The sequence below is a fragment of the Panthera leo genome, chromosome A3 (assembly GCF_018350215.1).
Source record: "Panthera leo isolate Ple1 chromosome A3, P.leo_Ple1_pat1.1, whole genome shotgun sequence".
Lineage (NCBI taxonomy): Eukaryota > Metazoa > Chordata > Mammalia > Carnivora > Felidae > Panthera > Panthera leo.
Window position 1 is genome coordinate 4,961,164 of NC_056681.1, and position 12,244 is coordinate 4,973,407.

The 12,244-nt window shown below is 47.8% G+C and overlaps 1 protein-coding gene across 6 annotated transcripts in view; it reads right to left on the reverse strand.

The window, feature by feature from the left end:
* RAB22A (RAB22A, member RAS oncogene family) overlaps positions 1-12,244 on the reverse strand; it is a 64,576-nt gene that overhangs the window by 19,916 nt on the left and 32,416 nt on the right. For all 6 annotated transcript variants that reach the window (XM_042930559.1, XM_042930563.1, XM_042930558.1 and 3 more), the window contains exon 3: positions 10,029-10,110. In XM_042930559.1, the coding sequence (XP_042786493.1) occupies positions 10,029-10,110 (82 nt within the window). The remainder of the gene's footprint in view (positions 1-10,028; positions 10,111-12,244) is intronic.

Below are 12,244 nucleotides of genomic sequence, written 5' to 3' on the forward strand. Positions count from 1 at the left end.
AAACAACAAAATTGGGAAAGCGGGTTAAAGATGTTTTTTATTTGACTTTTAGGCCCATTATCCCTGCACAAAAGGTAATCTTTCTCTCAAGCCAAAGAAGATGACGTGATGCGTTAGAGCAGATGAACCGGTAATTACCAAAGGCAAAAAACCTTTAACGTAACGCTGAATGTCTCTCAGAAGATGGTTTAGAATACAGTTTTATAGGAATTAAATATGGTGCTATAAACAACTGTTTCAGCTAAAAAGGCTTCTTAATTGAACTCCGTGTTATAATCCCCGAATTCATTTGTTCAATAGTCCTTTACACTTTGGCTTGCAAAACTATCACGGAGATAAAAATAATGCCGTGAATCGTTCTCCAGAGAAGGGGCTGCGTTTGGGTGTCGTAAAGATAACCCTGTAATCTAAATGCTGATCGTACTACAGAAACGCGTCCGCGTTTGCATTCGCTACTCGGGGGACTCTGTAGCTTGCTTGTCTGATCTCTCTGCGCACGTGGCAGTTCCCAAACGCGGGCGCAAATCTCATTCCGTTTACGTGGATCTCACTGTCCCGCGCGGCCCCTCCCCACCCCTCGCACCCCCGGCCCCCGGCCCGGACAACCGCAGGGCCCCCTCAGCAGCCACCTCTCCCGAGGAGCGCGAGAGACGGAAAGTGGAACACGGGACGCTGCTTGCTGGGCATCTTGCTCAGCGGACGTGACGTTTACCTACAGCCGATCTTCGCTGTAGACCCCGACTTTGAAAGCTGAGCCCACCTACGGCTGACGCGATACCACTGTTCTCTGTTCTGGTGGCTCACCCCCAAATACAGGTGGGAGCCGTCGTCACAGCTGAGTATCTGGCACACGGTACAACTCACGTGCAGAATTACAGATTTTGCAACTTCTTTTCCAATGAGCTTAACCCTTGGCTTCTAAACTTTTTTTTCAACGTTTTTTTTTTTTTTTTTTTTTTATTTATTTTTGGGACAGAGAGAGACAGAGCATGAACGGGGGAGGGTCAGAGAGAGAGGGAGACACAGAATCGGAAACAGGCTCCAGGCTCCGAGCCATCAACCCAGAGCCTGACGCGGGGCTCGAACTCACGGACCGCGAGATCGTGACCTGGCTGAAGTCGGACGCTTAACCGACTGCGCCACCCAGGCGCCCCCTTGGCTTCTAAACTTTTAAGTTAATTCGAGTTTCGTACGAGAAAGTGAAACTCTGACTGCAAGCTCTGTGAGGGAAGAGCATGTCTGCTCAGTGTGCCATCTCATCTCTGGAGCCTGTGCCTGGCAGGCTGTCGGTGAGCACGAATCGGGGAGCGAGTGAATCGGGAACGGTTTCAGGATGAGGTGACGCGACCAGCTGAGCGCCAGACGGCACAGCCGTACGTATGAAGTGTTACTACGCTTTGGGAGAAAGATCTCTGCCTCCGGGGTGAAACCCTGACGACTTCTAAACAAACAGGTTCCGTTTGCGCGAGAAAATAACAAAAGCTGGTAAGGAAGAAAGCACTACGGAGCAGGAAGCTACGTTACCGGACGGAAAAGACCGTGGACTGGCTTCCACGGGGTGAGGCAGCACAGCGGGTGACGTGTTAGCTTCCCTTTCCAGTCCCTTCTTCCCTTTGTGCATTCGGTCATCCGTCCGCTGCTGTCACACACAGCGGACGCACAACGTTCTGCTAGTTCCAGGTGTGCGGCAGGGGACCTGACAAGTTTATGCGTCGTGCTGTGCCCCTGGTCAGGACGGCTGCCAGTCTGTCACTGCAATTACAGCACCACTGACCGACTTTTCCTGCCGCTCCTGCCCTCCTCGTGACTTCTTCATTCCGCTCCCCTTCACCCATTTTGCCCACCTCCCCACCCTGCTTCTCTCCCGCAATCACCAGTTTGTTCTCTGTATTTATGGATCTGTTTCTGCTTTTTTTTTTTAGATTCCACATATAAGTGAAATCATATGGTATTTGTCTTTCTCTGACTTATTTCCTTAGCATCATACTCTCTAGCTCCGTCCATATTGTTGCAGACGGCAAGATCTCATTTTTTTTAATGGCTGAGAAATATTCTATTGTTATGTGTGTGTACACACACACACATCTCTGTATCTGTTTGTCTATCAACGGACACATAGGTTGCTTCCATATCTTGGCTACTGTAAATAACGCTGCCATAAACAAGGGGTACATATAGCTCTTTGAATTAATGCTTTCACTTTCTTTGGTTAAACACTCAGTAGTGGAACTACCGGATCATACGGTGGTTCTAGTTTTACTGTTTGACGAAGCCCCACCCTGTTTTCCACAGTGGCTGCACCAGTTTGCATTCCCACCAACAGGGCACGAGGGCTCCTTTTTCTCCACATCCTCACCAGCACTTGTTGTTTCTTGTGTTTTTAGAGACTAGCCATTCTGACAGCTGTGAGATGATATCTCTTCGTGGTTTTGTGTTTCCCTGGTGACTGGTGATGTCGAGCATCTTTCTGTCTGTTGAGCACCTGTGTGTCTTCTTTGGAAAAATGTCTATTCAGTTCCTCTGCCCATTTTAAAATCAGATTATCTGTTGCTGTTTTCTGGATGCTGAACTGTGTTAAGCTCTTTAAATATTTTGGGTATTAACCCCTTATCGGATATATAATTTTAGCTTTCGTTTTTAAGAGAAAAAACATTTTTTTAATGTTCATTTATTTTTGAGAGACACAGACAAAGCGAGCCAGGGAGGGGCAGAGAGACAGGAAGACACAGAGTCCGAAGCAGGCTCCAAGCTCTGAGCCATCAGCACAAGAGCCCAACTCAGGGCTCGAACCCACGAACTGTGGGATCATGACCTGAACCGAAGTTGGACGCTCAACTGACTGAGCCACCCAGGTGTCCCTTAGCTTTCACTTTTGATGTATGATACTGGCAACAACCTTTATAAAGTTGTTGGGTTTTTGGTTTTCTTTTTAAATTTGTAAGGGTAAAATTCATGTAGAGAAATGCAAAGATCTTAACTTAGATAAAAGATCTTAAGTTTTGATAAAACGACCAATGTGTATGTATACATCTATGCAAACACCAAGCAAGATATAAAATATTTCTATCAATACGGAAAGTTCTTTAACATCCCTCTTATCACACCCCTTCTTTATTCCTGATAATCGCTCTTGTCTCCAAGTCTATTTCATTGGTATTTGTTGATGGCGATGTAACCACAATAATTTCCTTTTGCTTATGATTTACACAGAATAGGCTTTTCCATTCTCTTATTTTCAAGCTATGTTTTAACAGTGAAGGTAATCTTCTTACATCAGTAAGTACATTAAAGGTAAAGGAACTGAATATTCTGTTTAAAAGGCAGACGTTATCAGATTGCATCAAAAACCAGGCTTGAACTATGTGCTGGTTAGAAGGTCTCCCATTTTGCTATTTGTTTTAGATTTATTTCATTAAAAACACAATCCTGTTTTTCCTTTCATCCCCTCTTTTTTTCACTATTTTTAGCACTCAATTTTAACATCTTAATTTGCCCACTAGCCTTTTAGCTACACCTTCTTGTATTTAAAAAAAAAAAAAAAATTTTTTTTTTTTACATTTATTTCTTTTTGAGAGACAGAGCACAAGTGGGGAGGGGCAGAGAGAGAAGGAGACAGAATCCCAAGCAGGCTCCGGGCTCCGAGCTGTCAGCACAGAGCCCGATGCAGGGCTCGAACCCACGAACTGTGGGATCGTGACCTGAGCCGAAGTCGGATGCTCGACCGACCGAGCCACCCGGGCGCCCCACACACCTTCTTGTATTTTTAAGTGGTTGCTCTTGTGACTACAATACACGCTTTTTTCTCACTGTCTATTTAAGAGTTTAAAATGCGCCACCTCGCATAAAATATCAGGACCTTGCAAGAGTCTAATTTTTTAAATCCCATTGGTCTCTGTGCTGTCAAATATTCAAAGTCTACATGTACTAGAAGCCATACGATCCAACGTTAGGATGTTTACATTCATAGCCAGTAAATAAGAAAACAAAAGACAGGCTTTCCTCTTTACCCTTTCCGGCAGCCATTCTCACGGGGACGAGTTGCCACCCGGCGGTGCGTCCGTCTGGCCAGACAGACTCTCTGGGGCTGCGGCTGAGTCTTCTCTGCTCTTGTTCGTCTACAAAGGTCATTCCTTTGACTTCATATTTGACAGAGAATTCTGGCAGACGGACATCTTTCTGCTCTCAGCCCTTTCAAGATACCTTGTCCCACTGTCTTCCAGCCGCCGCTGTCTTGGTGACAAGCCGGGGCCCCCCGCGCACTGCTGTTCCTTGCGCACAGTGTGTCTACTGTCCTGATGCTTTCGAGGTGACCCTCTTTGACTCCGGTTTTCAGCAGTCTCTGTGGTTTCTTCCTACTGACAGGTCTGCCGGAACTTCCTGGATCTGTGAGTTGATGATGTGTTTCGCCAAATCTGGGAAATTTTCTTGGGAGGATCTTCTCCTTGTTTCCCCTGTCTCTTCACCACTGCTGGGTCTCTAGTTGCACAAATCAGGTTGTCTGGATCTGTCCCAGCAGTATGGAGACAGTGTTCGGACTTCCTGCTCTTTCTCTGTTCTGACTGGCTAACCTGTTTGCCACCTGTGCAGGGGAGTTTCTATCGTAGGCACTGCAGCTTTTCAGCTTCAGCATATCTGTCGGTCTGATCCTCAGTTTCCTTTCTGTGCGAGGGTCCCCATGTGTAGTTAAGTCAGTAAGACTACTTTTCCTTGAAGTCTCTGAACATATTTAAACTATCTGGCTTCTATTAGCCCGTCTGAAGAGTGTTAAAATACCGGACACTCGCCCTGATGTTGGTTTTACACGTGGCGAGGGAGGGCCTACTTGGGCCTACTTGTGGTCTGGGACGTGGTCTCACCTGCAATGCCCGGCCCTTCCGAGGTTCCAGCGGAAGCCCAGGGTGTCGTGCTGGCACTCCTCTCCAATAAGGCAGGACTGGACTCCACCTCCGGACTCTGCTTCTCCTGTGACGAGCAGGGGCCGAATCTCTGCTCAGCCTCGTCACCACTCTAGCTGTCGTTTTTCTGTCCAGTTCCTTAGCGTCTCCCCTGTGCATTTGCAACTGGGGGTCAAATGGAGGCTTGAGGGGAATTCATGAGCGGATTTTAGAGGTCGCTTCCTTGTTGGGTCCATCTTTTCTGGGATTTGCGCCCCCTTTTCCCCAGCGTCTCTAGCAGCATCAAACTCTGTCCTCAAATACCACAAGCTAAAAACCAGGGCTTTCTGTGTGAGTCCTGGCTACCTTGTGCTGCATGGTCTGGAGAGTGGCCTCTGGGGAAAAGCTACAAAAAACATGAGCCTCACCGTGGCCATCCCTTCTGTAGTCCCTGACTACTTTCGGCAGTGCCTTCAGAATCGTTTTTTAATGTTTTGTCCAGAGTTTGTATATAGTTGTTGTCTCTGGGAGGGTTAGTCCCTTATAAGCCACTCTGCCGTTATTGACACTGAAACTCTTTCCACGACCTTTTGATGTAAAGAAAGAAAGTGGTGGTTTAAAAAGACACTCAGAGGACATCTGCACATCTCTGCTCCAAATCTGTCTCTGGATCAAGGTTGGCAAAACTTTTTCTGGAAAAGACCACGTAGTCAAGATTTTGGGCTTTGTGGGTCATTTGATCTCTGTCACAGCTACTCAACTCTACTACTACAGAAATCTACTGAAAGCAGCTATGGACTACATCAACAAAAAAGTACGGTTGTATATCAATAAAACTTTACTTCTAGAAACAGGCAGCAGGCTGCATTGGTTGACAAGCCAGTGTCAACCCCAGCTCTAGCATGATACTCAGCTACTACACGTTTTCCGGATTTTAAAACAGGACAGTAACAGACTTTGTGCCTTCTTGGCACTCTGACCTCTGGGAACGGTCATCAGGAGAATCCACATTAAGATTCCGAGTCATAAATCTAAGGACTGGACACAGCATCTATTAGATTGTGGTTCAGAAGCTTTCTTGGCAAAAGTATCTGAAATGTTTCTCCATTTCCGGGGTATTTATGGGATCTGTGGAGCTTGCGTGCGTGCTGCTGGCTCTGCCTCCATGCCACCGCTGACGTCCTTGTTAGTGAAGGATGACTGGTGGAGGGAGGTCACTTCAAATGAATTCACTTAGGATAGCAAATAGCGACACAAAGATCTGACAAAGGCACTCTCTTGAGAAAATAAATTTAAATTATGAAAACAAGTTTCACTTCATGTGATGTTAGGGAAAACATTGGGTTTATCATCGCAAGCACGAGCTAGTTTCCTGAATGAAAATCAACTGCATCGAAGTTGATTGAGGACCTGTGATTCTCCTGATGAAACAATATGCTAGCACAATACGATGTCTGTCTTTCATTTCATGCTCGACTCTCCTATCCTGTCATAAAAAGGAAATTTTCACAAAAATATCTGAGGACTCCATCAGCTTTTCCTAGGCTGCTCAACTCTTTGGTCCACAAATCATTATCTTCTGAAACACTTATATCATCATCCTTATCGGTATTTTCCTCATCATTTAACAAGATCCCTACTGTCCATGGTTTTGCATGACATTTGTGAAGTTCTCCAAAATCACTTTCGTTGATGTAATGAAATCAATTTGCAAATCAATTGCCACCGGACCATCAGAAAGACAATCCACCTGCCAAAACCATAGACAGCAACAGATGCGAGGGTCCAATGGGGAGGATGTCTGAACGGTCGGTTCATCAGAAAGGATTCTCATTTCATGACGCCTTTTGGTTCCATGATGTACGTTACTACTGTAGAGAACTGAACAACACGTATGCAAATACCAGAACTTTATAATTTGAGGCATGCAATACTCACATGGTAACAGTAGGCAGAGGATCTGTCCTTCTCATCTGTGCAGATAGGGCTGGCAGTCAAATGACATAAGTCCACTGACATCAATACTGTGTGCCAGGGGCTGAGAGCACAGACGTGACACAGTCTCTGCCCACTAGGAGCTCACAGTCTAACAGAAGACACAAGTGAGGAAATCGACAATCCCGTGGACGGGGGCAATCAAAGACCGTGTGGGACACAAGGAAATACTCTGAAGAGTTCCTTCACTGATCGGTTCAACCAACGATCATCAGTGCTTTGTCAGGCACTATGCTAGGCCACGGGAACAGGGCAGTGAACAGGACACTGGTTCCGGCTCTTGTCAATCAAGTTCAGTAGACAGGTCATCTAACTGCAACCTGTAATGAGGGTCCTCAGGAAAATGAACAGGGGCAGTGATGGAGCACGCACTGGGGTCCTGCTTCGGTACAGGGGCTTAGGGAAAACTCTAGGGTGTGTCACTGAACCTGAGCCTAACAGGCTGGGCTGGCGGGCCATGTTCTGAGCAGAGGAAGAGAGTAGAAGGAGGGATGTACCTCAGGCCTGAGAGGCAAGGGCCCTGGGGCATTTGAGGAACTGAGTGGAGGCTAGTGGGCTGGAACTCGGCGGGTGAGAGGGTGGATGAGCCAGGAGGGGCACCGGGGCTAGAAGGCAGGGCAGGCAGGGCAGGCCGTGCAGGACTTTGCAGGCCGCCATTTAGGCCTTGGCTATTGTGAGAGAAGCAGTGGGAAGCCACTGAAGGAAGAGAGTAGCGTCTGATTCCTGTTTTCAGAAGATCCCTCCAGGTCCTGTGAGGAGAAGTGACACAGGGTGGCAGGCTGGGAAGGGGGAAGCAGGGGACCAGTTAAAAGGCTACAGGGACCTTCTGTGAGTCACAGGTGGCTGAGAGCGGAGCGCTGGCAGGAGAGGTGGAGGGAGGTGACCGTATGTGACGTACACTCAGAAGACACAGCCGCCCGGCACGCGGAATGAGCAAAATGTGAGGGCAGCTGAGGAAGGACGCGTCCAAGGCGACTTCCAGACTCGGGTGTGAGCAACGGGGGCAGGCGGCAACGCGGTCACTTCTCTGAGAAGAGCAGGGATGCTAGGAAAGCCCCCCTTGAGGAGACATCAGAGGTGAGTTTGGAAGGCTGGATATGAGCTTTCTAGGCTCAAGTGGGAGGGAGGGTATTCCGAGCCGAGGGAACAACAGTGCACAGGGACGAGGGGAGGGGACCACATGGCGTGGTGGAGGACCATAAGCAGTCTGGTCCCAAAGTTAAACTGGGGGGAAGTGACGAAAATGGAGTCTGGCCGAGTGTGGCACACTCAGGTCTTATAGGCCTCGCCCAGGACAAGCTGGCAGTCAGAGCGAGCCCACGGACGGGTCTCGTAGGAGGCTCACAGCACTTCAACCGTCTGTGGTCGGCTGTCAGATGTTTTGCTTTTCTTAAACCCCGTGCGGCCTGGCTGGCTTGGATGTCACTCCTGCCCCGTAGCTGGCGTTCCTCTCCCGACGGTCTCCCCGGCACGGGGTTCCACGGGGCGGCTCTCCCCAGCCCTGCCCGTCCGCCTGCCCGCCCGCCGCCCATCCCCTAAGCCAGCCCCCAGCTTCGGGTCAGGGGGAGGTAGACGTGCATCCCGGAGCAACCACCCCCACCACAGAATCAATCACAAGTGGGGCAACAAGAGGCAGGCGAGCCAGCTAATTACAAAACTTCCAAGAACCTGCTATTATGGTAGCGGTAAGGGAGAGGCAGAAAGCGCTGTTATTCTTTTTTTATGTTCTAGAAAAAGGAGATGTTATCCATCATGGTGTATCCTAGGACAGGCTCTGATTCAAAGTATAATGGAATCTATATTCTAGCATGATTCTTTATGATGAGGGTTTTGCTGGATCATCAAATATATGGGAGGGGGTAATTGGAACTTGGGGATTCGGTGAAAGGTACATATATTATTGGTACGAAGAGCCACAGGCGTTCTCGGCTAACAGGACAGACGCCAGGGCCGTGTCTACAGATACATTCACAAAGGCTACGGGAAGCCACGCTCGTGAAGGCTGGGAGAGTGATGGTTAGCAAAGGTCTAGCTGTCCTCACTGCTCCATTCTAGATGCACAACACAAACAGAGTAGGAGTGGGGAGTGGGAGATTAGGCAGACATAGCTCAGATGAGTGATTGGCCGCAGGGCACGACATCCAGCGTTAAAAAACAAACAAGAGAACGACAGAAGAAACCAAACAGAGCCAACTCAAGACGTGAAATCTGTACAAATGTATGGTGTCTACGTCTAGGACAACAGTAATGGCTTGTTTTGTCTTCCTCCATTTGTCTGTGACGACTCTTGTCAGATCTGTTAGCACACGCGGTATCTATGGCGTCTTAGATAAGACCGTGACGACAGACTATTTCTCCTGGTTACTTCTGCTACCCTTTTAAGAGCTTACGATAGCGCCGTGCATCCATCAGATGTTCTGTTTTGATAGTACTGCTTGAAAACAAAATTAAACAGCAGCTGAATAATGGGGTGGCTGCCAGAGGCCCGACAGGGAAATCAGACACGGAGCCCAGAGGGAAAACGAGGCAGCAGGGAAGTGTCTGTCCCCTTCCCTGCCTTCCCACCCCTGTCTGCCACGGGTGGGCCTCAGGAAATCCCATTCTGCACAGGATGCCCTGGCCCGGGCCCCACCCCCGGTTCAGGCTCTTCCTTACGCGGAGAACCATCTCGGACAATTTTATCGTCAGGCGTTTATTAACTGCCTATTGCTCAGCTCCGTGTTAGCTCATCCGTTTCACTTAAACCTCAAAGTTTATATGCTGTAAAGTTCCCTCTTTAGCTTTTAAAAGGCAGCTATAAATGAGATGTGCTTAACTCTCCCTTTCTACCGCTAATTCTTTTATATCTTTGCTAGAGGACGGAGCCCCAAATTACACACGATGCTCTGAGTGGGATTTTATCAGGCCTGTTAGTCAGCATTGACTCCGAGACACTAAAAAGTATAAAAATGCCCTCAGTGCCCATTATCACTTTCTCCATCAGTGGACTTTGTGGCTCTAATTGAAAAGAAAAAGGCTGGCCCACGCAAATGGAAATAAATGCGTCTCTGGTGCGCAGGAGAGAAGTGAGTGACGTGGAACGATGGGGACAACGACACTTTGGTCGGAGCTTTACTGTGGGCCTCAGAAGAACACATAGTAAATTAAAGGGCAACTTACTCGTTCTTGTCCAGCTGTATCCCAGATTAGGAATTTGTGTAGCTCATTTTGGTACTGGACAGTCTTGGTCATAAAAGATGCCCTATAAAGAGAGACCTAAATGATCAGAATACTTTTATTTAGAAATAAAATACTTTTATTTAAAGCACGACGCCAGCCCCAGTTGGAAACATCACTTAGACTTAAGCTCACACTCCCGCTCCACCCCATCCCCTAATCGTGGTCCTCTCTGGAGTATTTATGGGAGGCTCGGGCGCTAGCTGCATATGCTGGGTCAAAAGAAAGCATTCGGCACATCTGCCCCAAAGAGTTCCTTGGTTTGGGATCGCCTAAGCTCCTTATCCAAAGAACCCAGAGACGGTCTGGTCATCTAGATATGGACCTCCCTTGCAAACTACACAGAAGCTGTTATGAACAAACATGGTATCGTGGGAAAACTTTCTAGAAAAACCCGTGTGTCCAGGAAGCGAGCGCACTAATACAAACTAACAGGCCGCTGAGGTTTGTGCTCCCCATTCCCCAACCACACGACTATACAAGTAGCTGAGTGAGAGGTAGTGCAACGCTAGAGTTAATAAAATTAAGGTGCCAAACAAGGAGCAAGAGGATGGCCGAAGAAATGATGACCCTGGGGGCCACTTCCGAGTTCCAGCTGACCGGCGGGCCACACCAGCCCTCTGGGCCTGACCCCGCCCTCGATGGGGAAGGAGGGACGGTGGGTAGGCCGCTCCCTCTGAGAGACCACTCTGCCCCAAGGCCTTGGAAGGTCCCTAGCGTTTGGGGGTCTTCCCCTCTTTGGAGATCCTGTGAGGAGCCACGGTGGCCCAGAGCGTATGCCTGGACACTCCGGGGGCTCCTGGACACAGGCTCAAAGTCCTGGGGCTGGGCTCAGCTTCAATGTTATCTTCTACCCGCGTCTCAGGCAGACAGCTCCCTCCTGGGAAGTCCTTTGTCCCCCAGGCTCCTCCACGTGGCCTATCAGGCTGCTGGCAGAACCCAGAAATGATTATGCCTTCTTTTGTACTGGATAACAAGCCTTCTGGGGCCGAGGGCCAAGTCGTACTCTTAGAATCCTACCCTAATCATCTTAATCAGGACATGAATGCGATGGCTAGGCATTTTCAAATACACAGGATGTCTGAAATACTTTTTGAGATTCAAGTTAATTGTGCAAGTTCTTTAAGAAAGTGCAAGCTGAAATCCATAGAATGACTTTCTGAAGAATCACTGAGTTTAGAGAAGTATCAGAATCCTTAGTTTTAAAAACTTAAACTCTAATACAATGAATGCCTGGCAATATTTGTATCAGTTTATGGTTTAGCAAGCAGCCTCTGGAATAGTGACTGTGATGAGGAAGCAAGATCACATTTATTGGACAGGTACTATTTACTGGATATTTATTTACTGGAAATTTACCCCTTGGTATCCTTAGTAAAGTGCTTTATGCATAGACGGTGCTCGATAAATGGTTATCGTATCAAAAACTTCTGACGACCCACCATGATTAAATCAGGATGTGCGACGTGATCTCTCACTTAGGAAAGATCTGAGCATTCAAAAAGCAGTGTTTCTTGTGAAGATTAAATGCTATGAGGCATGGGGAAGTGCTTTGTAAATTGTAAAGCACTACACCCATACAAGGTATTATCATTATTATTTAAAGGCAGCTCCAGGAAATGTTTTAGTTTAGACTCTGCAATTAGTCCTAAAAGCTTACAGCTCAACTCTCCATCAATTACGGCTGTGGTGTTACATTTAAGAGTGACAACAGGCATCCAAGAGGCCTGTGAACAGAACCAATGCACCCAACACATCCATTTTGGCCGCTCAAAGAGCAAGAGAAGAAATATGCTTCAAGGAGACAAAAAAGACGAGAAAGGTATACGCAACAATTAAAAGGGAATGTTTCATTCCAGAATCAGAATTCCCCAAAGTTCAACCCATCCGCCAACGATTTCTCCTTTAACGAATACACGGGTTCACTACTCAGACAGGTGAAAGACACGTAAAATGGCAGCTGCGATGCAACATAAGAATCTGACAGATTAAATCCAACTTCCTGTCTGACCCGAGACCACTCTCCCAGCTCCCCACGGTCGTCACTCTTGACACACCTCCTTCTTGTCTACACGGAGCTCTGGCGAGTCAACTGAGCTCTGCAAGCTCAACTTAGGTCTTCTTGCAGCCACATCTGCTGGCTTCTTGTTCTTCGTGTC